At 29.0% G+C, this 26,256-nt stretch overlaps 6 protein-coding genes across 6 annotated transcripts; 3 read left to right on the top strand and 3 right to left on the bottom strand.

The window, feature by feature from the left end:
* Positions 1–887: 887 nt before the first annotated feature.
* Positions 888–7,016, bottom strand: LOC123293380 (putative uncharacterized protein DDB_G0282133). The gene is made up of 6 exons (XM_044874183.1): positions 6,818–7,016; positions 6,457–6,735; positions 3,974–6,297; positions 3,059–3,225; positions 2,196–2,304; positions 888–2,132 (listed from the first exon to the last, which is right to left on the bottom strand). Exons 1-6 carry the CDS (start codon positions 6,981–6,983, stop codon positions 1,911–1,913), a joined length of 3,267 nt encoding a protein of 1,088 aa, XP_044730118.1. The 5' UTR covers positions 6,984–7,016; the 3' UTR covers positions 888–1,910.
* A 94-nt stretch (positions 7,017–7,110) lies between these two features.
* LOC123293373 (Fanconi anemia group M protein homolog) lies at positions 7,111–10,041 on the bottom strand. The gene is made up of 8 exons (XM_044874170.1): positions 9,965–10,041; positions 9,747–9,894; positions 9,077–9,670; positions 8,885–9,012; positions 8,551–8,660; positions 8,363–8,490; positions 7,494–7,922; positions 7,111–7,437 (listed from the first exon to the last, which is right to left on the bottom strand). Exons 1-8 carry the CDS (start codon positions 10,009–10,011, stop codon positions 7,111–7,113), a joined length of 1,911 nt encoding a protein of 636 aa, XP_044730105.1. The 5' UTR covers positions 10,012–10,041.
* A 474-nt stretch (positions 10,042–10,515) lies between these two features.
* Positions 10,516–11,781, top strand: LOC123305749 (ribonuclease H2 subunit B). The gene is made up of 4 exons (XM_044887554.1): positions 10,516–10,775; positions 10,842–11,057; positions 11,141–11,277; positions 11,503–11,781. The coding sequence occupies exons 1-4, from the start codon at positions 10,730–10,732 to the stop codon at positions 11,758–11,760; spliced, it is 657 nt and encodes a 218-aa protein (XP_044743489.1). The 5' UTR covers positions 10,516–10,729; the 3' UTR covers positions 11,761–11,781.
* A 1,150-nt stretch (positions 11,782–12,931) lies between these two features.
* Positions 12,932–16,261, top strand: LOC123293364 (zinc finger protein 354C-like). The gene is made up of 4 exons (XM_044874157.1): positions 12,932–12,953; positions 13,023–13,259; positions 13,632–13,810; positions 16,238–16,261. Exons 1-4 carry the CDS (start codon positions 12,932–12,934, stop codon positions 16,259–16,261), a joined length of 462 nt encoding a protein of 153 aa, XP_044730092.1.
* Positions 16,262–18,103: 1,842 nt separating this feature from the next.
* Positions 18,104–20,619, bottom strand: LOC123298571 (peroxisomal membrane protein 11C-like). The gene is made up of 5 exons (XM_044880626.1): positions 20,320–20,619; positions 20,075–20,251; positions 19,834–20,015; positions 19,704–19,769; positions 18,104–18,673 (listed from the first exon to the last, which is right to left on the bottom strand). Exons 1-5 carry the CDS (start codon positions 20,371–20,373, stop codon positions 18,451–18,453), a joined length of 702 nt encoding a protein of 233 aa, XP_044736561.1. The 5' UTR covers positions 20,374–20,619; the 3' UTR covers positions 18,104–18,450.
* A 1,081-nt stretch (positions 20,620–21,700) lies between these two features.
* LOC123302237 (FAST kinase domain-containing protein 4) lies at positions 21,701–26,065 on the top strand. Its single transcript, XM_044885090.1, has 8 exons — positions 21,701–21,842; positions 21,921–22,315; positions 22,799–23,312; positions 24,310–24,440; positions 24,500–24,644; positions 24,706–24,951; positions 25,695–25,767; positions 25,835–26,065. Exons 2-8 carry the CDS (start codon positions 21,932–21,934, stop codon positions 26,052–26,054), a joined length of 1,713 nt encoding a protein of 570 aa, XP_044741025.1. The 5' UTR covers positions 21,701–21,842; positions 21,921–21,931; the 3' UTR covers positions 26,055–26,065.
* The last annotated feature ends 191 nt before the right edge of the window (positions 26,066–26,256 follow it).

Raw genomic sequence — 26,256 nt, 5'->3', positions numbered from 1 at the left:
TTTTGTAAACATCACTGTTTACCCACGAGGGCGGGTGCAAATTTCATAGTATGCATTAATATGGGAATATCAGTGTGTGTGTAGCTATTTAAAAGTGGATATCTTTTTTTATTAACGTGACGTCAAAAAACCAACGATTGCTTCAACAACACTGTCTATACATGGTATTGCAACAATTAACTCAGTCAATTGTTTGTTTTCACTTGTTTTAAATATATCTTTATAAATTATAGCTCATGTGTTCTGATGTATGAGCTATATTAAGTTTCATTCAAATCCATTGACTAGTTTTTGCGTGAAAGCGTAACAAACAAACAAACGTACTTACTTTCACATTTATAATATATAAGGATAGGGATTCTTACATGGTTTTTTGCATTTTTTTTTTTATTTTTAAATTTATTTGTGTTATCTTTTATTTGTGTTATCAATTTTCGTAAAAAATTGATTACTTGACGCTAAATAAAGTGTTTTACAATCATACGGAGGAGGAAGGAAAAAACATTTTTTAAAAACATATAAAAATATATTTTATTTACAATATAAAAAAATTACCATTATTAAAAACATGGCTAATTAATTATCACAGTAAATTAACATTTGAAATTCAAGATTTAATTTTTTTTATGTAATAAAACTTCATAAATTAAACATATTCTATTCTTTAAATTCCATTAAAATATTGTTCAAATAACTAAAAAAATATCAATTAAATGGCAAATTAAAAAATGTTATTTAAAAAAAAAAAATAAAGGTATTCTCTATCAGATCGATATTTAGCGCGAAAAAAGAGTCAGGACTCTGATCCTGACGCAGCTCGCATTAATTGCTGAGATTCCTTCCAAAAATATTTCTTATCACCTCCGATAATTTTTATTTACGTTTACTTCAAAATGTAACGTTTAAACTTTTTTTTTAAAATCTAATCGCTAATCGGGAATCTAATCTTCATAAACTTTTGTTTAATAGTATGTCAGTCCTAAAAAAATTAACTGTCAAATCGTTATTTTTTCGAAGTTAACCGTAAGCGTGAGAAGTGCATCAGAATCATTGTCGCGGATCATTTTCCGGGCTGAATACCGCTTTACGTCATTAATAAAATACTTATTGATTAATTTTAAAATAAAAAAGATTACGGCTGTAAATATTGATTCGATTGATTTTCTTCACTGTAAAAATGGTCTCTGTTAAACTAAAAAAAAATTATTTTAAAAGAAAAAATGTATTTACAAAATGAATTAAGAAATCTAGGTAAAAAACAATTTTCATTACGAATGTTTTATAGGTAAAAACAGTACAAAAACATAATTTATTATATCATTTACAGTATATACCGAGTATCTAAATATGAGCACATAATATTATCCGAATAATAGAACATTTTCTGATATTCATTTAAAAGGTACATTTTTTTTAACTGTTTACCAGCTGCGCAAGACAATTTTGAATCTGTATGATCTGGCAAGTAGAAAATATTTTCCAACTCTTCTGTGATTATATTGTCAGTAAACATACCTTAAGATGATCACTGAGCTATTTTAGCTAAATTAAAAAAGCCACTTACGAAAGACACGAAGCGAGTAGATAAGTGCATAAAATTTACATGGTTATTTTACTTGTTGCATATGCTGCTTGAGAGGTAACAGACCTAGACAATTTCTCTTATTTCAAATTTTAGTGACTTTTTGTGCCGCACTGTCTTTAATATCGCATAAAATGATCACTAAATTGGTATGAAAACGCCGCTCAATATCTTCAAAGTTTTTGCGTAATATAAACAGATAGTGAACAGGCAACGAATTTACAATAGCTTGATGGAAAAACAACGATATTTTGATAGAAAAATAAATGTAAAATTGTCATAACTGATCCTGTAATTCCCTTTCGCTGTAGAAGAGGGGATTAACCGACTATCTTAAAACAGATTGATTATTCAAACATTCAAGTCGCAAACGTTTTAAATCTTCATCGTCGCTGCTATCATCTGATAACTTTCTAATACGTGATGCTTTTCTCGTAGTTGAATTATTTTTCCGTTTTCTACGTTTCCGTTTCTCTAACTCCATTTCAGCTATTTCTAATAATGATAATTCTTCATTCATTACAATTGTATTATCAACAACAAATGAATCCTGAAAAAATCAAAAACTATTAACATTCTTGAGAATTTTTGTAAGACTCTCTTGAACACTTACAAGAACATAATTACTTTCAGCTTGATTCCAATCAGCTTGTGAACAAATTTCATCCATTTTTACAGAGGGTAAATTCGGTATTTTAAATTTTCCATTTTGTGAATTATTTCTGAAAAAAATTACGTTTATTTTTAAAACTATTGAAATATTGAGTTATCAGCTACCATGACACCCCCGAATATCGATTTTGGATACATTTCGTGACCAATTTTGTGAAAAATTCTGGAGATAACTCTGAAACCCGGGTATCCTGATCTCCAGGTACACCAAGGAGTATTTTAGACATCATATTCGTGATCATCGACCTTAAAACCCCCCGAGAAATTATTTTGGATGGAATTTATAACAATTTAGAGATATTTGAATCTGGGAATGAAGTGTACAATAAGTCGTCCTGGCCACCAGGTTCATCGAGTAAATTTTTGAACATCATATTCATGATCAGCGATCCCAAAAGCCCCCGAGTGCCGATTTCGTTAATTATTTACCATGTAACAAATTTTTTGCCATAAGATGCACTTACGAAAATAGATACTGGCGATGTCAAGAAAATGTTCATAAATTGTATAGAATCAAAATAGGTCATAAATTTATTTATAATTGAATCCTAAATCGAATGCAAAAAACCGTGTCTCGATCTGTCTTGTCCGAAAAAAAAAATCGACCTTGAAGCGTTTTTAGTGTTCTACTGCCTCGCCTATTTTGTTACTTTGAAAATAAAGTTGGGACATAAATTTTGGTTTGCAAAGTTTTCCAATTTCAAATTCCTTAAATTAGTTATTATTTAATCATCGGTAATTAGCGTATTTAAATGGCAAATTTTTAGCTCAAAAAATGGCTGAAAAGAGATTTCAAAAACTTACTTGACAGACTGTAAATACAATGCTTGCATATCAACATTGGTTTGTGTTAATGTCTGGTTATCGACGACAAAGCTCGATTCAAAGTCACTATCAACATCTTCGTCGGAACTATTTTCTTCATCATCAGATACTTCAGCTTCATAATCAATAAATTCAGATCGTTTTTTCTGTATAACCAAGAAAATCGATTATTTTAAAAATAAATTTTGTACGGTATTTATAACGGAATCATTCAGTTCAACTTAGCTAGAATCCACTAAATCAGCAAAAATAGAGCCATAGAATCATGAAATACGGGGGAAATTTTAATTAGAAATGCTAGAGGCGTTCTGCTTCGGCGTTAAATTAGTCAAAATTTTACAATTAATTAGATTCTAGCGGATAAGATGTACTCAAAGTAGACGTATAGACATTACAACTCTAGGAGACTAATTCATCAGTGGGATCGTCTTATTGAGATAAAATCATTTTGTTATTAAAAATCGTTTTTCACTTTTACCTCTTTTTTCTTCTTTAATCTTAGAAGATAATTGATTTTACGAAGGTTAGTAGTTACTTCCGGAAAATATCTAAATAATTGTATTTGTTCCAATAAAATAGATCGGCAAAAAAATATGGCCATCTAGACGCCTCTCTCAAGAGCTGTACAAATTAGTGCAATTTTTAAAAAAATTTATAAGGTCGATTAGTCTCCTTCCTTCACCATCATATTTTTATTGGATATAGTCTCCATTAAATGAGGATCAAGTATACATTTGGTTTTTTAGTTTGCGACAGACGACCGAAAAAAAATTAGTCCGAGATACGACGAACAAGCGGAAATAATTTTCAATTTCGCAACGAAACATTAAAGCACCAAGAGTTTTTGTAAAGAAGTAAAGGTTAAATTTTATTTTCTATCTAAAAAATATTTACCTTCTTTTTAGTTTTTCGAAATTGCTGTCCACTATTTTTATGCTGTTCATAGCCCATTAAAGACTTGTTATCATCGTTCGTTTGTCTAAGTACTTTTTTTCGATTAACAAAACTAAATACAGATAAATCGATTGATTTATCATGATCCTCGTCAAGATTTTCGATTGATTCATCCGAAATTACAATACTTTCTTTCAACTTTGATTTCGAGGAATCGACTGATTTATCCTCAATTGATTCGTCCGAAATTGTAATTGTATTCGACGAGGTATTATTTTTATTTAATCCTAATTTCAATTTTTTTCGAGATGGTCGTGTAACAAAATCTAATAATGATGCATCGTCAGAATCCGATTCAGGCTTGTATGAAGTTGATGCTTTACTAGTGAAATTAATATTTGGAGAATTATTTACAATATTCGAATTTACTTCATTTAAATTACGTTTTAACTGGAACATATTTAATTTATTACCACGAAATTGATTCAATTTATTCGAAAAAGACGATCCATTATTTACAATATTTCCTTTCTGGGAATTCGAATTTATATTTACATTTTCACTTGCTGCATAATTATTACGAAATTGATTTAATTTATTTGAAACAGAAGATCCATTATTCATAACATTTTCTTTCTGAGAACTCGAATTTGTGTTCATTTTTTCACTAACTGTACCATTATTACGAAAATGGTTCAATTTATCCGAAAAAGACGATCCATTATTTACAATATTTTCTTTCTGTGAACTCGAATTTGTGTTTGAACTTTCACTTGTTGCACAATTATTACGAAATTGATTCAATTTGTTTGAAACAGATGGCACATTATTTATAACATTTTCTTTCTGGGAACTCGAATTTATGTTCTCATTTTCATTTACTATACATTTACGAAATTGATTGAATTTATTCACAACAGGCGGCATGCTTTTTACAGTATTTTCTTTCTGGGAAATCTGGGAATTTTTATTTTCGCTTGCTGTACAAAACGAATTAATCGGTGACATTTGTTTTGGAGTCGGTAATTTGTCATCGATAGCAGACGGTGCGGTAAAAAATAAATCATCTTCGATCGGTTCATCAGCAAATATATCTTCGTCACTTAAATAATCTAAATTAATATTCGAAATTGACGGTGTATTTATTGATTTTGATCGTTGTGAACTTAAAATCGGTGATAATTTTGATACTGGAATTTGCGAATCACTATTTCTATGACGTTGTGAATTTAAAATCGGTGATATTTCTTGTGCACGAGTTTTCGTTTGCGATTGTGAACTTAAAATCGGTGATATTTTTTGCGAACGAATTTTTGTTTGTGATTGTGAATTCAAAATTGGTGATTTTTGTACGAAAGATTGTGATTCACCGCGAAAAGATGGTTGTGTATTTAAAACAGGTGATAATTGTTGATTTTCTGAATGATCTTCGATTTCAGAATCATCAATAAATAAACTTTCATCCCATAATTCAAAATTGGTTTTTTTCGGGAAAAATGATGATGATTGAGTCATTGTTTGTGATGAAAATCTTTTTTGACTGTTTAACACTGGAGAAACTGGATAGTCTTCAATTTTTTTATCATTTTCCATACTTTTATTTTTGACATTCATTTGTTTTGTTGCCGGTAAATTCTGTTCTAACCTCATTTCATTATCAATCTTTTGTTTTGGTAGTTTAGGTATGTTGAATTTTGGCGGTAAATCCTGTTCTAACCTCACTTCATCATCAAATAAGTTTTCAATTGAATTTAAACCAAAAAATTTTAAAGCTTGTTTTGAAATTTCATCTGGTTGATAAACACTCACATTCGAAATTTTACTTTTTGTATTCGAATATTCTTCAAATGTTTTATTTTCAATCAAACTTTTTGAATTTTGAAATGAATCTTCCATAAGTTCATAAATTGCTTTTTCATCTTTTTTTTCGTAATATAATTCGGATACATTAAAATCTTGATCAAATTTCGAAGAATTATCCATATTTTTATCCTTTTGTAATTCGGAGACGTTAAAACTATCCCCAAAAATTGAGTTAATACTTTTTTCAGCACCATTTCCCATGCTTTGATTTTGAACAGATGTTTTTGAAACATGATTCATACTTTTATTCATTTTTAATCTGGAGACTTGAAAATCATCCTCAAAAGTTAAGTGCATGCTTTTGTCCATTTCCTTGACCATACTTCGATTTTGAGCAGATGTTTTCGAATTTTGAATAAATGAATCAAAATCTGATTTAAATGAAATATTACACATGTTTGATGTATTGAAAGAGTTTTCATGTATTTTTGATAGATTTTCACCCGCTTGAGTTACTGGACCTTGAGTTAATGGATTTTGAAAATTATAAAGAGAAAAATCTGGATCATGCATTTTACGTAATTTTTCAAATTGTTTTTCACGATTAAATTGTTCAAAATTAAAGTATTCCATAAAAGGAGGAGTGACGTCATAGTTCATTAAATTTTCATATGTTAAACAATCGAGAATCGACTCATCTGGTACAGTGAACGATTGAATTTCTTGAGTATCATCTAGTTTTAAATATTCTGTAAGTTTTTTACAATCGAATAATTCATCACAAATTCCACAAGTTTTCTCTAATAATAATTCAATTGTTTTATTCGTTGTGAATTCGGAAAGTAAACTTAAGTATATGGCATTATTTTTCGCTAATGAATTTGGATTTTTTTCAGTTTCTTGGGTTTGTTGAACCGCTTTTGGATCAGTTTTCGGTGGTGTTAAAAAATCATTTTTATCTACAAAAAAAAGAAAAGAAGTATTTGAAATGTTATTTTGTAGTTTTCAAAAATTTAATTTTCAACAGGAGTTATGATTTACCTTGTTGACTCTGTACGCTTTTGCCAAACATTTCTCGAATATCACGATTTTTAGTTTTTGGAGCAACAGTTGATTTAATATTTTTTACTGGTAAATTAAATTTTAATTCCTCACTTTTTCGATACAATTCTGTTAAAATTTCTGTATCTTTCGAATGACCAAACATTGTTTTACATTTAACTTGTTTTAAAAAATTTGTTGGTGCAAACATCGAATGAAATTTAATTGATTTTGAAAATTTAAAATTACTTAAATCATCTGAGAACAAAAAATTAGTTTTTATTCCTAATTTATTACCGGTTAACATTTTTCTTACCTTTTGAAAATGTCCATAAATTTTGCTCTGTGTTAGGTATAAAATTATCATCCGGAAGTTTCTGATTAAAATTGAGTACTTCATTCTCATCAGCTTTTTTTGAAACCCTTCGACTTTGTTTTGGTGATACTTGCTTTTTCCCTGATTTCTCATCCGCTGATTCCATATGTAATTGTAAGCAATTAGGCTGAATTCTAGTTGGAATAACTGGTGGTCCGGAAGGTAATAAACTAGTTTTGACGATCATGCTTTTCGTTAATTTCTCATCTAATAAACTGCTTTGTTGCATTGTTTCGGCCAAGGTCTACAAAAGAGCTCATGAAATCCTCTGGTGTCAATATGACATTTTTAATTTCTTACCTGTTGTTCTCTTCCCTCTGTGACCAGAATAACAACACGCCCAATTTGGTGACGGCCAGTACGACCCATACGCTGTGCCAAACGAATAGGTGACCGATTTGCAATATCAAAGCAGATGATTAGTTGTACAGCCGCTACATCTAAACCTTCTTCAGCAACACATGTACAAATTAATGTGTTACATTCACCTTTACGAAATTTCTCCATCACAAATAATTGTTGTTTTTGTGAAATGGCACTTTGCCCAAGAAACATTCGTGGTCTAATAAGCGGTCTACATGTGAGTAATGCAGCAAAAGCTTCTTGTACACTATCACGATATTCACAAAAAATCATGACACGTGTGTCTGGATATTTGGTGAAATGTTGTTGACAAATATCACGTAGTTTATTAAATTTTGGATGACCAAATACAAAATTTGGATCGATCTAAAAGAAATTGAACCAAATTTTTATTTTTTAAATAACATTAGGAGTTTGATGACTCGGAGTATACTTCTTTCACGGAGTTTCAGTTGTGGAAACGCAGAGTTTATTTTGTTTTTGTCGGGGTTTCGGTGCCTGTAATATTGCTTGTTTTTTCACGAAGTATGGATGGTGTTCTTAAAAATATGGTGTTCATACTTCTTAAGAAAACCGAAAATATTCCACCGAATCTCGAGAAAAGGTGATACGAATCTTGTATCGAAACTGCACATAAAACAACTCGTTTCCACCACTTATACTCCATCGATAACTCAAATTTCAGACGAGTTTTTACGAAGTTTCGGTGGTGCTTAAATCGGTAGGGATTAATTATTAACCGGTGTATTAACCGGTTGCATTTGTCAATACATTTATAAATTTTACCATCCAGTTTGTTTACTAACCTCAGGAACAGTTCCATCCGGTAGTTGGCAAACATTTAATTCTGCCGATCCTAAATATGTTTGAATTTCATTTAACAAATTCGTTAAGCGTTCATCTTTTCGGACCCAACCTTTATCGCCTCCATGTTCTAAATAAATAAAAATTTTTGATATTTCTTAACAAAAGTATTTTAAATTGGAATACGAACCATTATAAAAAGTAACAAACCCTCGTAAACCATGTTTTATCAAAACTTCAAAGGCATGATACAGTGTGAGACAAAATGTGAGATCTTGTAAAATATAGTTATCAGGACGCCTACAAAAAATATTAAATTTTATTACAGACAAAGTTGTATCGCAAAATGAATGGCAAATCATACTGTTTCAACAACCGTTGCAATGGTAACAAGTTATATAAAGATATGTATAAATTGGTTAATATCAGAAAATTTTCTAAGATTATTTCCATCTCATGCATAGTTAAAAATTTTAAGATTTAGAAAAGAAAAGCCTCTGGAAAATATTTTTTAAAAGTCTTACTTTCCCATTCGTTGACAATTTTCTTTATATTCTTTTTGAATCATAAAAATTCGCCCTTTGTGAACATTCCCAGCTGACCCAGTTAATACCCCACTTTTCATAAGTCTTCGTGTGTACTGATCCAAAATCTACAACAAAAGTGATAATTTTCAAAATAAATAAAGTTTCAGAAATATTTTCCTCAAAATTTACCTCAATATATTTATCACGTATAGATGCCAGAGGTTCTCCTAAAGGTACAACAACTGTTTCTGTTATTTTATTAAACACGTACGGTTTAACATCTTCACTGGATTCGGTACGTACTTCAAGTCGTGAGATCTTTAGCGCACGACATACTTCAGCTACCTGAGTTGGTGTTGCTCCAGGTGTGGCACTTAACGCTAATATACGTATTTTCGATGCATGATCTCCTAATAATCGTAAAACTTCACAATACGCGTAGTTTCCTCGAGCTCGATGAGCTTCATCGATAACTATACAACGTATTAAATGTGCTGGACATATTTTTGATTGCAAATCTTTTTGTAGGATTTGTGGTGTGATAAAAAATACACGAATTTTTTCCCATAAAGGTCCACGAGTCGTATTTTGAGTATCACCAGTTAATTGTATTGTATGTTCTTTTGGAATACATGTTATTTTACGGCATGCATCAGCTTGTTGGGCTACTAAAGGTCTTGTTGGTGCCATAAAAATTATACGTCCCGTTGGATACCAGCGATACATATTATACATAACGACGGCAGCTATCATGGTTTTTCCAAGACCTGTTGGAAGACTGACCTACAAGTAAAGCAAAATAAGTTGAATGAGGTTTATCTACGATACTGTGATTCAAATAAATGATCGTCAAGTTTACCATGGTATTATGAAATAATGCGGTTTGTACAATATCGAATTGATATTGGCGTAATGGCAAGTTGGTGGGGTAAATCCATGTTTGTGCCGCATGTTTATCAAGTCCATCAAATTTTTCTTCGTCATTTTCATTGCATAATTCAAAGTTTCTAAAATCAAAACAAAGGATATGTAACTTGAGTGTAATATTAAAAGTTATATATTATTATCTTAACCTACATATTATTATCAAAATCGGCATCAAATAATTCGTCGTATTCGCTCATCGATTAATTTTGCAACTAAAATATTTATTTAAAAACTATCATGGTAAAATTAACTATAAAGTTTTCAAATGGTTTTTAAGAATTTTCAAAATAATTCAAAATTTGACAGTTCATAATTAACACGAGAATTACAAGGAGGGTAATCAGGTATAAATTTAGCCCTGCAAATATTTAATAATAACTAATATTTCATTTGACGGCTGGATCTTGGATGAGTGGTTTACAGATTCATGTATCACCTGAAAGCGCTCTGATATAACGATCTTATAGGATTCCAAGCGATATAAAGTCAATTTTGTACAATAGCCAAACGGACAAGATTTTATACTTTTTGGAATAAACTTACGTTATCTGGTAGTATTAAATACCTTTTTTTTGTACGTTTTATTGAGTGAGATATCAGCGTATAATTAGTTTAGAGAGCCAAATTAGACCGGTTAAGTTTGCAATAACTGTCATTTAATTTTTTAGGGGGCCCAATGTAAGTACGTCCCTGAAGTGCTGTATTTTAGTTCTTGTTTTTGTGGTGCGAGCGGTTTATAACTTTATAAGAAACACTAATGAAACACCACCAAAAAATTTTGGAATGGAGTAAAAAAACAAAAATTTAATTATAATAAATGAAACGATTTTGACCATAAAATTTGGTTAGATGAAACTTTAAAATCAAGTTTTTAAAATTTTTTGCAGTTTTTCGTTATTTTGTCGATAGTTAATCATGCCGACTAAAATGGAAACAGAATTGACAACATTTTTTATTAAAGGTAAGTAGAAACCTAATAATTATTTCTAATTTTTACATTTAATAATACAGAAAATTTTATTTTAAGGCTTGCCAATTAATTATGGCCAAGAAACTTCTTCAGATGGTAAACTACTAACATTAAATCATCCTAAAAAGAGAGAGGCGGCAAAATTTTATTTTATTGATAACATGTTACATGAGTTAATATTCTATCAAACAAACTCCTCATATTTTATCGATGAAAACGTAAAAAGTACTGGAAAATTTGTATTTTCTAGTCCAATTGATCCTATTTTTATAGGTAACTTGAAATCCATGCATTGTTCTATCTGCACAGAATTTTTATAACGAAGGTTTATCATTAAATAATCTTTTTAATTTCAGTTTTACCATATTTGAGGGATAGGCCGCTTAATTATATGACTCTAAATGAAATTTTAACTAATAAAGAATATCCAGATTTAATTGAAATAAAAAATTGTGTTGGTCTAAAATATTTGCAATTTGCTGTTGATCATACGGTTTGTATTTAATTTTTTTGCTTGAAAATGGGTGTGTTCATAATCCCTATGTTGGATGGACGTGTTCACAAAACATTAAAGAATACCTCTCTTGCTCGGTGCCACTTTGGTTTGAACGAACTCTTAATATTTAATAAAATATTACTATAAAAAGTTTTTTTTAAATGATTTTGAGTGTAAAAAGTTTCTGAAGCGTCGATAGTGTTGATTTTAATTAATTTTTAGGATGATAAATTTAAATACAGCGAAGAAAAAGTAGTGGAATGGTTGCATAAAAAATTTGATGCATTAGTAAGTTTGTTAGAGAGAAAACGTTTACCACCTGATACAACTGCAAAGAAAACAGCACACGGAATTTTATCACAATATTTAGAGCATCAAGTGTATAAAGTATTTATGACTGAAAGACCAGCGTATTTAAAACGTAAAACTTCAACGAATGAAACTACCTCAACAACTGTGAAAAAACTTAAATCAAAATAAATTTTTTATAAATTGCGTATATGTTATGATTTTTCTTTTTCTCCCCCTCTTGAAGTTTTGTAAATAAAAGATGCAATAGATCTTTGTACCCGATTGTTTTCGCGAGTATCTTGTTATCCGACTGGCAAGGAGTGATTATGCTTTTCACGCGTATTATTTGCATGTAAATTTCTTTATTACCTCGTATATTCCAAACGGCTCGAAGGATTTCCACTGTTAAGGTATCCTTATATTCGTCTTAAAAACTCGAGCTCCCTTGGGTAGGTTTTAGAAAAAAATTTAAAAATTAGCCAATCCTATTCAGTAGGGGTATCAAAATAAAAGAAATTAAAAGGGGATTACAAAAATATATATGTTATTACCAGACTGTCAAAGAAAGGTTGTTTAATTTAACGAGGAATAATAAATACTATAAGTCCAGTATCATTTGAAAATCCTAATTAAAAAGTGTAAAATGAAAAAATAATTATAAAAATAAAAAAACCCGAGTGCGTTTTTTAAAAACGAAGAATAAAAGTCCAATAGTTTATAAAGGTACTTTAACAGTATAGATTTTAATGGGTCCTGACTATTAAAGTCGCTTTGAAAATTGCTGGACTTTTCTTTGCTGGTTTTATTCCTTTCAGTTTTTATTTAACGCAAAAGGGGTTTTTTAATTTTTTTCTTTCGAAGCAGTAAGCATGCGTCGATGCTGTTTGGAAAATTCGCGTGCGCAGAAATGTGCGGACAATTTGACTAAAAGTAAACAGAGTAAACGTATCAGTCTAAATTAAATAAAAAAAATATATAACGGCTAGTTTTTAACTTGTTAATGCTTTACGATTGAATGCAGCTGAGCCTTTATTTTAGTTTTAGTGTGAATCTTTTAGGGTACGAAGTGAAACTTCAAAAAATATATTTTTGATATTTCCATGTGGAAAATAAACAACTACACCTGTTACAAATAATTAAAAAGAAGAAATTGGAATTTCCTCTGTGTAATTAAAAAAAAAAAATTAGCATTTTGGAAGAGAACAAATATTTGTTGGCTTAACGTAGTCAATATAACCTATATCTACAAAATGTTTATAAAAGCGAATCGTTTTACTGCGTATAAGAAGCTTATGTCAATTATTAGATAACAAAAAATTAATTATTTTAAAATATAATTAGTTAAATTTTTAAAATAAAAATGTCAAGCGAATTATTTAAAGGTGAAAATAATTCGTTTAAAATTAAAGAAGAACACATTAAAATTGAAGAACAAGAATTAATAATTAAAGATGAAATTAAAGAATCTGATTTTGTGTTCAAAGATGAAATAAATGGCTTAATAATCAAAGAGGAAATAGATATAATTGAAGACCCTGGTTTACTAATCAAAGATGAGGCAGACATAATCGAAGAACCAGAACTAACAATCAAAGATGAAGGAACCGAAAATGAAGAAAATGAGCCCACTAATAACAAAACAAAATTATTTCCATGTGATTTTTGTCTTAAAACATTCACAACAAAAGGTAATTTAGTGGTTCATTTACGAACGCATACTGGAGAAAGACCATATACGTGTGATGTGTGTAAAAAGACATTTGCTCAGCAAAATACTTTCAAAATACATAAGCGAATTCATACTGGAGAAAAACCGTACGTTTGTGAAATCTGTAACAAGAGTTTTAATTATCAATATAGGTTAATTTGTCATAAACGTCTTCATACCGGAGACAAACCTATTTCTTGTGATATGTGTGATAAAAAATATAATTTTCAGCATGAATTAGTTAAACATAAACGAACTCACAATGGAGAAAGACTTTTTCCATGCAATGAGTGTGATAAATCCTTTTTCAGTAAAAATAATTTAAATAAACATAAATTAATTCACACTGGAGAACGACCACATGTTTGTGATATTTGTGGTAAAAAATTTGCCCTAAAACACCGATTACTTAGTCATATACGATGTCATACCGGAGAAAAACCATATTCGTGTGATGTGTGCGGTCAAAGATATGCTTCGACGCAATATTTAACTGAGCATAAACGGATTCACACAGGAGAAAAACCACATGTATGTGAAATCTGTAATAAAACCTTTACCCTTAAGAATAATTTACGAAAACATTTAGTTGTTCATTCGGGGGATAAGCGACATGCTTGTGATGTATGTGATAAAAAATTTTCTATACCAGCAATATTAGAAAAACATAAAAGAGTTCATACTGGAGAAAAACCATTCACTTGTGATGTATGTGATACAAAATTTACTCAAAAATCAAATTTAGCGAAACATCAGCGTTTACATACTGGAGAAACGCCATATACGTGTGAACTTTGTAATAGAGGATTTACTCATAGAAACTCGTATGTGTATCATCAACGTGTTCATTCTGGAATAAAACCGTTTTCATGTGAATCTTGTGGTAGAGCATTTATGAGGCGAAATGAATTGAAGCATCATATGAGAATACATTCATTTTAAAGCATGTTTTCTGAAATTTAATCTAGTACGCTGACGCATATGTTGCTATGATAACGCAACTTATTATCTAATTAACTGGTTAGCATACTAGATTGATTTCAGGACTCATCCATGAATACTTGTTATACCATGCATATGAAATATACATAGTATATTAAGTTTAGTCCCAAGTTTGTAACGCTTAAAAATAATGATTCTAGGAAAAAAATTTTGTCATAGGTGTTCATAAAATCGCCCAATTAGTCCATTTCCGGCTGTCCGTCCGTCCGTCCGTCTGTGGATACGATAACTCAAAAACGAAAAAAGATATCGAGCTAAAATTTTTACAGCGTACTCAGGACGTAAAAAGTGAGGTCAAGTTCGTAAATGAGCATCATAGGTCAATTGGGGCTTGGGTCCGTAGGACCCATTTTGTAAACCGTTAGAGATAGAACAAAAGGTTAAATGTAAAAAATGTTCCTTATAAAAAAATAAAAAACTTTTGTTTGAAACTTTTTTTTGTAAACATCACTGTTTACCCACGAGGGCGTTAATTAGGTGCAAATTTTATAGTATGTATTAATATAGGAATATCAGTTGTGGGCGTGTCTATTTAAAAGTGAATATCTTTTGTTATTTACGTGACGTCAAAAAACAAACGATTGCGCATCAACACTGTCTATACATTTTTATAGTGTTATGTGATAAAGAAATCAACACTGACTATGCATGGTATTTCAACAATTAACTCAGGCAATTGTTTTTTTTCACTTGTTTCTTAAGTAAATTTAATGTATTCGTTGTGTGCGTAGTCATGGTAGGGATAATAAAATCGATGCCAGCGCTTTAAGTGAAAAATTTTGGAGATAAAGTGGGCTGTTATGACTAATTTGCAATTCTTTACATGTTAATGATATAGAAACTGTCAAATTAAAATGATTGAAAAACACTAATTAATTAAACTTAATGCATTAAAAATTGTGAAAATAAGAAATCAAATTGTACAAATATTATTTTTCAAATGTTAATTATCGTAATTATTTATTTAAATTTGTGAAACAAGAATATTAAATTTTAAATGTAAGTTTTCAATGCAATCCACACAATTATATATGCATCCATTAATTCTATAATTAAAGTAGTGTATCGTTGTCATGGAAACGAAATTCACGCTCGGAGCGAATAGTTGAGCAAATGGTACAACAACAGTGATGAAAAATCATGAAATAGGGAATATTCATGTATTTTTTAATATATTTTTCATTCATTGTTTACACCGTTGTAAGAAAGTAAAAAATATAAATACTGATTAAAAATGCTGTATTTAAGTGTAAAAAAATATTTAAAATACGTTATAATTTTGAGATATTTAAACGCAGTTTTTTGGCGCTTTCTGTTGATGATTTATAAGTACGTGACCTGTCAATTTTTGACAGTTCAATGTATAATTTACACTGTGTTGAAAATGAATTTTCAAGACAGAATTTACACTCGTTATTATTAAGTTTTCTAATAAATAGCCGTAGAATAGTATAATTTAATGAAATGCTATTATTCTTAAATTTAATTTTTTAGTGATTGTAATGTGGCCTTATCTAAATAAATAACTTTAAAAATGTTATGTACTGGGGAAAATATATTTTTCTTAAATTCCCTGTCACAAATAGAAGTGTTAGCACTTCCATAAAAGTGCTTATAAATCGAAAAGGTAAATATTTTAGGTAATTTAGATGAAAATTAACTAAATCATATTTTTATCTAAAAGAAAAACTAATTAATCTTCAATGGAAAATATAATATACGTGCTACAGTGGAGAATTATAAATTGCGCTTTTTTGCATTCCCATTTGCTTTCGGGTATAAAAATAATAAAATCAATTCTTGTATAACATGAAATATATATTTGTCAAAATTTGTTTACAATATGGATTTTTTTCATTTAAAATATTATATCGTTCACAGCCATATATTCAATATAATTTTCAACACAATTTAAAATAATTTTCCTAATTTACATAATCTTTTTTATATGTACAGAATCCTACAGTAATATCATCTTAAATTTAATTTATAAAATTTTTTTTATTAACACTCGTAAAATTTTTTCAAACATAAAGAATTAGTATTTTCTCTATTAAAAATACGTAAAATAAATTTGTTTAAGGTAGTTCCTCCGCGACCGTCCAGTCAAAAAGTTTTGGACTAATACTATCATTCAGTGCATTAACTGTACTATGACTATTATACATATACCATATATTATTTTGACAAGACTGTAGTTCCTCACTACTGATTCTAGTATACATATAAGCACACACACTATGACATATGCCTTTAACATTAGTCTTCATATCTTTTCCACAAAAATCATCGCTAAAACGAGTTATTTATTTAAGTTTTTTATCGAAACTATATGGTAAATAATTTTTATTTTTATTTATATATTTTCTAAATATAGTATTCTACATTATATTAGTTTTTCATAGAGATGGTGGACGTCATTCATTGGTAAATAAATATAATATTTGTAAATTTGTGTATTTTTATACACTTCTCCCATGTACACGTACAAATTGCGTCACTTTTAATTGCTAATATCTCATGTATGGCATGGTAAATCATCTTCTAATTTTAACAGCAAGTGTATTATGAATTAAATATTTTATATTCTGAGTTTTGAGAAATTCTTGGAATATCACTTTCGTGTAGGTACTACCTTAAAAAAATATTCCTATTAACAATTTTCGAATGATATTACATAATTTGTGTATTTATTTTGTACTGTTGATAGTCAAATCCAAAATGATTTTTATAAAAAAATTTTAATACAATTTTTTAAATAAATATTGTTCATACGTGATTTGTACAAATGTATTAAAAACTTGAGATGGCTTATTGCTGAACTGATACTCGATATATCTGATAAAATTGAGATCGAAAATGACGACCAGACGAATGTGATAACGAACTTTCAATCACAGAAAGTTTGTTTTGTGATGTCATCAACAAAGCCAGTAAAGTTCTTCACTTAAATCACAAAAATTATCAGATATAATCAAGGCTAGGTAATAAATTTTGCATGCTTTTAAAAAAAAAATTAGTATAAAAATTGAAGTTCTCACATTTAATATCTCTTAAATAATCAATAAAATAAATTGTGTATTAATATATAATTAAAAAGTTAAAATTAACATGATTTGGCTTATTTAATATAAGGTTTGGACTATTAACGTTCCCAAACCTGAGGGTAACTAAATTTAGTTACAGATATTGTCAAGATAAAAGAGTATGAGAACTTTACAAATATTATTTATACAATATTGCATAATCCCGACTGAAATCAAGGTTTTGATTTTTTTTTAAACAGATAATAAAAAAACGAATCTGATTTCAAAAAAGATACCAGTGTGTAACCTTGTAAAAAAAGCTTTTTAAGTTATGACACCTATCTAATTCTCCTTTGAATGATTTTATGTAAAATTTAATCATAAAAAGTCGATGTGATAAAAATCAACATTGATGTCATCCTTGAATTTAATTTTAACTCACAATCATGTAAATAATATTAAGGTGTTTGGGGACTCAAACACATGATATATCGAATATCTAAATACTTGGACAGACGGGTAGCAGTATTAGGCTTCCTAACAGACGGGTTTTTAGATTGTATAGGTTCCTGTGGTAATGGGTTTTGTAAAACACTTAAAAATGTTACAAAGTGCAAACAGATAAACAGGTTAGATATATCAAGTCCGCTTAGCGAATTTCCCGACGGTGAGGAAAAAGATTTTCAGTTTAAACTTATCGTTAGCGATGAGATTAAATACAGACACTTATCAAGAATTAAAATTATTTTCAAGAATGAAACAGTTACTGTATTTTTAATTTGAGTGATTCGTTTTCGGCAACTTTTTTGTAAGATTAAGGGCGGTGACAAAAACAACGTAACGGGAGTTTGTGGCTTTTCCTGTGGTAATGGGTTAATGTAAAAACTTTATATCCGTCGAATGTTTTAGTTTCCCTCTTTTTGGTGTGTAAAGATTGTCAAAGATTGCCAAGAAGAACTACCCCCCCCCCCCCCATTTTTATTTAAATTACTCTTAATAGTCTCTAAAATACAAAATCTGACCCACACTGAAGAAAATTCTCATTATACAATTATTCTTTTAAAAAAGCAAACCCCTTAACACCTTAATTCCATGAAAAAATATGAAAAATAATATTTTCACGCAATATGACGAATACGATTGTTACAATTTACGATTTTTTGCTATAGATCGTTTCCACAATAATTGCCATATACCCATAATAGATGATATTGTTCCAATAAGACCGACTTGCCATGAATTTAAACGACTTGACCACAAATATCCAGCAGGTAATGTATTTACAGCGTGTACAAAATCAAAACAACTTCGAACAGCACTAAGAATTTCTAATTGTTGTAACATATTCAGTTTTAATAATTCGGCACTGCAAATAAATAAATAAATTTTAATTCGGAATCCATTAATCGAAAATATTATAAAACAAAACCCCAACTTTCTTCGTTGCCCTTCGATACAGGGTAAGTCTATATTTCCGGTGAAAAATATGGCTATAAAACAGGTAAGATCGTAATAACTGAAGCGATAAGATAAACCTTGTAAAAATATTTTACATATTTCAAAAATTATTGAACCATAAGATTTAAAAAAATATTGACTAATTAATATTTTTGTTCTAAAGATTAAATAAATAAATGTTTAGTCATTCTTAATTACTTAATATTTATAAATATAATTTTCTTATGTAAATATTTAATGGCCCAGTATAAGAAGTCCCATTATTTTTTCGAAAAATTGCGATTAGTCCGATTTTCGTAATTTATAGGTTAAACAGTGGCGAATTTAAGGAAAAAAGGCCCAATGAACCAAATATGGAAATAGGGTAATTTTTTAACCTTCGTAAAATACACTTTGGGCCTCTTTGTGGTGTATTTCGAGGACTCAGTGGGAAACTGCCCCTTTGGTACCTTTAAAAACCGTCACTGGAGTTAAACCTTTTTTATTTTTTTTAGTTTTTTTTTTTAGTTTTTTTTTTTAATTAAAATTTCTTTGGTTTTTATATAATTGTAACGCTTATTATTTTTTACCTTGGCTTGTTCAAGCCAAATATTTCATAAGAAAGAGGGTTTTAAGAAATGGTTTCTAAGAAGATGATTGCAGCAGAAGTAATTTGGAAATTATGATTAGTATGATTTGGAAATTTTTTTCTTTTCTCTATTAGAGGAAATTTGAAATAGGGGTTCTTCACTAACTTTCAGCAATAAGTAAAGTGTAGAGGTAAAAACTAGATAGTCCTCTCCTGTTCTCGATGAATAATCCCGAAAAGTCTATATTTAATAGCAAAATGTATAAGAGCTAAAAGTATTAGTTTTTACCCCAAATTTTGGACAAAACAATTGAAAATAGAAGTTTTAATTTAAATAAGACATCTAACATAATAATAATTATCATCTTACCTTGCATTAGGATTACTTTTCAGGCAAAGTTTATGTTTCTGTAAAACATTTATGTAACGAATTGACCTAAAATAATGATAAAATGTTGTAACTTCGATAAACATAGATAAATTAATTAAACGATACAAACTTCATAAGTCCAAGGTAAATAGAGGCCACCCAACAAACAGAGCTAGCTGTATCCCAAGCACTAGGATTTTGTATATTTATTAAATCATGCTCCGCAAGCCATGCAACTTTTTCAATTGGATAGTATAATTGATCAATAACGTTCCGAAGTACACCCATACAAGACATATATGAATCAGGCTCCTAAACAAATAAAGTATTTTTTTTTTAAACAAATATTTAAAATTTATTCATGGTCATACTTTTTTGCCTAATCCATATGCTAATAAAGTTTGTAACATGGGTAAGTCATCTAACATTCTCAAAACAGCACGTGTGGCTGACATTTGTTTACTAAAAGTACTGAATCGTTTCGATGTTAAGGGATCTTTCGATAGCCCCGAAAACATTTTCGTTGAATAACATAATGTTCGAATTATCTGTAAAACATAAAATAATGAATATTTTATTTGTTATTATTACTCAGCAATTTTTTTAATTAAATTACCTTATCACGACCGTTGTACGTTTCGAGGATTTCACATATTTCGTCTAAATCCATTTTTTTATCTAAAATTATTATCTACAATATCTTTTTTTATAAAAATATGTTTTGTATTGTTGACTTTACACTCATTAAATTAAAAAGTGTTTATTAAAATTATGTATAGGTATCACATTCCAACCACTTCCCTATTAAAATTTCAAGTTTAAAGGACACTGGTTCACCTTTCTTTTTAATTTAATACATAATATTAGACAGTTATTAAACTTAACTTTTACTATTCATAGAATAATAATTCATACTAACGTGTTTATATTTATATTTGGCATATTAAATTTTTAAATTCGTACTAATCACTCAAACTTTGTACCTGCTTAATCATTTATTAATTAATTTCTATGTCTATGACTATCATAGACTTAAAAAAATATTGCTAGATAGTAACATTTTTATTGTGAAAGTTAAAATGAAACGTTAATATTGTTGAATTAAATTCTATCAGAGAATATATCGTTATTATATATCAGTATCGAATATATCGGTATCGAGAATATATTTACTGATATTGTCTCTGATTCTAATTTAGGAAAAAACACAGGTTATATTGCATGAAGTGATTCCCTTAATCAAATATCTCAAGAGCGTATAGAAATTATAATAAAACCTATAATATTCGACTTTTATATCAAGATCCAAAGTTATTTTCTGGTGATTTACCTGTCCGAAATCTTTAATTGGGAAAAGTAAGGATATTTTTTCGATGTATTAATCTACATAAGTGAGGGCATAAAAACTTGAACAAACATTTTACATATTTTTTTAAATTTTTGTTTCGGCTTATCCTGTAAAGCATATTTAGTAACTTTTATACTCAGGGACTACAGGGTACTTATCATTACTATTGTTGTGAGATGAAGACCCATTCGGGATTGTTGTGTCAAATCCTCGAAAATTATCACATTCCAAGCAAAAATTGGATAGCATGGGTTACTAATAACCGATTTAAATTCAGAAAATCACACCATTTACTGTATTCGGCAAGATTAACGAACATTTATAAAATTTTTTATCCATCTAGTAATATTTTATAAGTTTATGCATTGTTTATATCAAAGTACAGAACCCAATTATTTAAGTAGGGTAAATCCAATTTATTTACAATTCCTTAGGTTAAAAATTAATAAGAAAAATTTTTAATTAAGTAAAAAAGCAAAGGTATGTAAAATTTAAACATTTTTAAATGATTATTATGGTATAGATTTAAATTATTCAGTTGCAAGTGTTTATTTTAACTATATTTATTATATTTACCCTACACAAAGTATAACGAGCACGCTCTATGTTTTTCGGCGTATACTAAAATAGTATTCAAGACATGAACCATTGAAGATAACACCAAAAAGTCACACATGCGATGAAGGAAAATTTTCGTAATAAGCAACATAACCTAAAATGAAGTGTCATTGGAACCGATGATTAGACTTACAAACTTTAATAATTATAAAAAATTAAACTTACAAGAAAAGGTACAAAAATATATTTAAAAAATCGATATTAGACCACTAATTTTCATATATTTTTTCTATTTCTATTTCTATGCAAAGGTTTCTACAAAATGTTACATTTCGGATTTTTGTCGTCTCGAATCATAACACAAAAATTACTTTTATCAAATATATCTCGATATTCATCAGCAACTACAATTGTATTTAAAAACAACTCAGATAAACCAGATGATTTGTCCACAAAACCAATAGACCTTAAAACACCGATAGCTTCAACGACAACAAACGTGCAGCAACAAGGAGATAAATCAACAAATCTTGTAGCTGCTGCATTTGCATCTTTAAAGTCTGAAACAGTTCTATCATCAACAAAAAGCGGTGTAAAGCTAAGACGAAAAAATGTTACTGATGATGTAATCGATAATGCCACGACAGTTGATGCTTTATTATTAATTGCTGAAGCTCCGATTGTATCTCGAAGACATGCACTTAAGGTTTTTAAATTTTATATAAATATAGTTCAGTCTGTGTGTCCTTTAAAAAAGACTATAATTTTATGTGGGCGTGGATAGGGAAAAATTACCTTTTTGTTAAATTTTAATAAAACATTATTGTTTTTGAATAGAAATGGGAGAAGATTAAATATTTGAAATCAATAGAAGTGTGAAATTTAGATTTTTTCTACTATCTCGTATATTCTATTTAAAAAGTAAATTCAATGTGTTGTTTCAAAATTCAAAATTATTTCAGTTATTTTTTTTGCAAAGCTACACTTTGAAACAGAAACCTTCAATTTTAGTATAAGGAACAAAAAAATTAAACCATCGTTTCTAGGATCTGTAGGTTCGAATTCCGGTTCCGCAAAAACTTTGCTTTGTTCTAAATATGAGTATCGGTCCTTCTTTTATATGTCTGGAGGCTGTGTGATATCCACGCCAGATTTATTTGTTTTCAAAATGTTTTCTTTACATTTTAAGGTGGTCTCCAAATTGGCAGATTGGTCATCATCAGGAAAAATCACAATATCAGATTTTGAAACAGATGTTCGATTTCAAAAATTATGTCGAATTCTAGGTCGAACTGGAACGTTAAATAATAAAAATACTAAAGTACAAAATCGGACAGTTAATGTTGGTGATGATTTATCAACAGTTTTAGGTGTAACGGGTGACGATGAAGCTGCTAAATTAGTTGCAACCATTTCATTATCACAAATGGTGAAAGTTTTATCGGCGCTAGCACAAAAACGTAGACGCTCGACACCATTATTAAGATCGTTAGCGAATAATATAACAAATTCAAATGAATCGTTAGATTTAAAACAATGTGCAGATGTGTTGTATGCAGCTGCGGCTCTTACATTTCCGGAAGTTTCTTTATTGGAACGTGTGTGTACTGATTTAACAGCTAAGTTACCTTTAAATAAGGATAGAAGTGCTGTTGTTGGATCGATTTTAACTAGTATTGGTATTTTAAGATATAAAAATACAGGTAATTAGTATTATTCTAACATATTGATTAGGTTAGACTAGATTTAAGTTAGGTGTAAGTCTTAGAAGTCCTTTTGTACTACGACGAGTTTGATATATTGTACCTCCTTTGCCTCATAAGTGCTTCAGAAGGCCTACAGCTTTAATAAACTTTAGGATATTTCTGAGCGAATCTTTATTTCACTTGAGTGGAGATCAGTTCATTCCTAGCGTTGGTGCCATATCTGGAAAATTGGATATTATTAGGGAAGGGACTATGATTGAACGGGAAATATCATATAAATCAGGGTTTAAGAAGTATTAAAAAATCTTGAAAATTATCCAACAATTAAATAATTAATTTTTTTTTTTTTTTTTGAGAAATAAGTTTGTTTTCCTACAATATTGTAAAAAAGTTTGGATTATATGCAAGGTAATAGTATGTATGCTTGTTGTGAATTAATGTCTAATTTTATCTATTTATTACCACTTCACTGTTACAATCAATACCTACAATACCAATGTACGATGAGTTTAAAAGTCTTGTTCATATAGTTATTTCTCTTCAATTACAATACTCTAAATATAGTTATTTTTGTTCAACAATAAAATTGTTTAACTTTGCAATAAAATATCTCGACAGTGAAACGGTCAATAATTTTAGTTTTTCTTTTTTTAACTCAGAAGTAATACATCTATGATCAGTTAGTTTTTTGAAAATTTCTGACAGTAAATTTTTTTTCTAAAATTAAAAAACTTTTTAAAAACACAACCTCTCCTATGCTGTCCGTGTTAATAATACTATGCCCATAGCGAGACAACAACCTTAGTTATCTTAGGCAAGGATTTTTATCCATATCACAAACAAACTTGATTTGATTTATTTTACCGATAGTTATTTACTTTTTTAAATCTTGCTTAGTTTTCGATATATCGAATTATTTACTACAGCTATAGTTGAATTTCTAATCGAATAAATTTTTCACACGTTTGTTTACTAATCATAAAATGTCTTTCAGCTGTTTTGGATTTGATATCGGAATGGATCGTCAAACATCATGATATTTGCCGACCTCAAGATACATTTGCATTATTTTTAACACTGGCTATGGTTTCATATCACCCAAGTAATTCAGCAGAATTGTATAAGGTAAAAATTCGGTTACATTTTGTTTTACCAAAATAATTATGTTTCTGAATAATTTCTAGGTAATATTACCGCAATTAAACATTGCCGATGCGGTAAAATCAACCGTATGGCTTGATTTTGTATGGTCATTAATTGTGTTAAATATTGCAACCGAAAAAGATATTGAAACTGCATTAAATCCAGAATTTATTAAACGGCTAAAAGGTATTTTACGAAATTAAAATTTTGTGGTACCTTCAGTAATTTCTTAAAATTTTTGTTCTAGATGAAAATTGTTTAACAATTGCGTCAAAAATAAAACTGTTAAATATTCAAGGATATGCAAACACAGTATTTGATAAATATACGGGACCAACAATACCAGAAGATTCGGAAATAGCGACTGTAACAGTTGTACGATCACGAGAAAAACAGGCTTTAGTTGCGGCAATGTTAGACTCTCTAGGTAGTTTATTACCATCTACTACGTACTTAAAAAGTAATGTAGATACTGGAATGGGGTTTATTTTAGGTATGAAATTACTTTTTGATCTTGTTTTTATTAAATTCCTTTTTATTCTCCCTAGCGTCTTTGATAGTTTTTTATTGCCAACGCAAACCAGTTAATCCAGTCTAATTAGAGATCAACCTCGAGATGACAGATAATAAGCTAAATTTTCGTATATAGCTTAATTTTCGCGTTCTAAAATTTGTATGAAGTGTCTCATAAAATCTCGTGTTACGAACGCAAGTTATTCAAGGTCAAATGTCAAAAAAATTTAGTTTTTTGCGATTATCTCGGTTTCTATTGCTCCAATGATGTTAACATCTGTTATAAAAATTGTAACTGAATTAACTAAAATCTTTGATTTGAAAGAAATAGTGTATTTAAAAATTCAATTTCCATTAAGTTTACAAAATTTAAAAAAACCCCGAAAAATGCAGTTTTGAATAAATTGCCTTTCCAACAAAAACAAAAAATCAAAATATGTTCATCCGTTTAGGAGCTACGATGCCACAGACAGGTAGACACACAGACACACACACACACACATATATATACAACTTATAAAAGCCCTCTTTTTGGTTCGGGGGTGAATAAAAATAGGCTGTTACATAAAAATAGTTCAGACAAATAAACAGACAAGAAGATTCCAATCTCACCGCATTTTTTTTTGGAGGGTTAAAAATAGGGGCAAATTCTATTATCAATTTCCTTCTTAAAAATCTGCTTAACAATAAAATGTATGGCCATTATAAAGTAATTTTGTTTAGATGGTGAATGCTTAGTCGATGGAAAATGTAATCCACTCCCAGTATCAGAAAAATCAGACAAATCCGGAATAAAGTAAGTTATTTCTTCTCAGGCTTTGTTTTCATGTTAAAATTAATTTATAAACATTTATTTTTCATAGAATTGCATTTATGGCGTACGATTATCACGATTTATGTCGTGGAAATCGGTTCGAATTGAATGGTATGAATAATTTAGCAAAACGATTGTTAGAAAAGAAAGGTTATAACGTAATTGGTGTATCACATACTGAATTCAATCCAAGAGATAAACTAATCCGACGTGTACAGTATTTAGAATCATGTTTAAAAGATGTTGTTAAACAACATTCATCGAATTAAAAAAAATTATAATAGCTTGTATTAATTAATTTTTATTTTAAATTAATTTATTGTTGATATTTTGTTAATTTTTTTTGCAAAATGATTAATAACTTTGTAAATAAAAATTAATGTTTTTAATTTTTTGTTATCAATTATTTTTGAATATGATTCGATCAGTTTATCTAAAAGTAGTGTATTTCTACGTTAAGTCAAAATAAAT

This window comes from Chrysoperla carnea, chromosome 1 (genome assembly GCF_905475395.1).
Source record: "Chrysoperla carnea chromosome 1, inChrCarn1.1, whole genome shotgun sequence".
Lineage (NCBI taxonomy): Eukaryota > Metazoa > Arthropoda > Insecta > Neuroptera > Chrysopidae > Chrysoperla > Chrysoperla carnea.
Note: the sequence above shows the minus strand (reverse complement) of the source record. Positions and strands in the feature narration are given on the sequence as shown.

Bases quoted from the DNA above. Each gene is read 5' to 3' on its own strand.
- LOC123293380 (XM_044874183.1), bottom strand. From the start codon at position 6,983: ATGTTTGGTCATTCGAAAGATACAGAAATTTTAACAGAATTGTATCGA. The intron at 2,305-3,058 runs GTAAGTTTTTGA...AATTTTTTTCAG, and splicing joins TTGTATTTACAGTCTGTCAA to AAATAATTCACAAAATGGAA. The intron at 2,133-2,195 runs GTAAGTGTTCAA...TGATTTTTTCAG, and splicing joins CTGAAAGTAATTATGTTCTT to GATTCATTTGTTGTTGATAA.
- LOC123293373 (XM_044874170.1), bottom strand. From the start codon at position 10,011: ATGAGCGAATACGACGAATTATTTGATGCCGATTTTGATAATAATAT. The intron at 9,671-9,746 runs GTAAACTTGACG...CTTTACTTGTAG, and splicing joins CATTATTTCATAATACCATG to GTCAGTCTTCCAACAGGTCT. The intron at 7,438-7,493 runs GTAAGAAATTAA...GCTCTTTTGTAG, and splicing joins CAGAGGGAAGAGAACAACAG to ACCTTGGCCGAAACAATGCA.
- LOC123305749 (XM_044887554.1), top strand. From the start codon at position 10,730: ATGCCGACTAAAATGGAAACAGAATTGACAACATTTTTTATTAAAG. The intron at 10,776-10,841 runs GTAAGTAGAAAC...TTTTATTTTAAG, and splicing joins GACAACATTTTTTATTAAAG to GCTTGCCAATTAATTATGGC. The intron at 11,058-11,140 runs GTAACTTGAAAT...TTTTAATTTCAG, and splicing joins AATTGATCCTATTTTTATAG to TTTTACCATATTTGAGGGAT.
- LOC123293364 (XM_044874157.1), top strand. From the start codon at position 12,932: ATGTCAAGCGAATTATTTAAAG. The intron at 12,954-13,022 runs GTGAAAATAATT...TAATAATTAAAG, and splicing joins GTCAAGCGAATTATTTAAAG to ATGAAATTAAAGAATCTGAT. The intron at 13,260-13,631 runs GTAATTTAGTGG...TTCACACTGGAG, and splicing joins TAAAACATTCACAACAAAAG to AACGACCACATGTTTGTGAT.
- LOC123298571 (XM_044880626.1), bottom strand. From the start codon at position 20,373: ATGGATTTAGACGAAATATGTGAAATCCTCGAAACGTACAACGGTCGT. The intron at 20,016-20,074 runs GTATGACCATGA...TTATTTGTTTAG, and splicing joins CATATGGATTAGGCAAAAAA to GAGCCTGATTCATATATGTC. The intron at 19,770-19,833 runs GTTTGTATCGTT...TCATTATTTTAG, and splicing joins ATTTACCTTGGACTTATGAA to GTCAATTCGTTACATAAATG.
- LOC123302237 (XM_044885090.1), top strand. From the start codon at position 21,932: ATGTTACATTTCGGATTTTTGTCGTCTCGAATCATAACACAAAAATTA. The intron at 24,952-25,694 runs GTATGAAATTAC...AATTTTGTTTAG, and splicing joins TGGAATGGGGTTTATTTTAG to ATGGTGAATGCTTAGTCGAT. The intron at 25,768-25,834 runs GTAAGTTATTTC...TATTTTTCATAG, and splicing joins TCAGACAAATCCGGAATAAA to AATTGCATTTATGGCGTACG.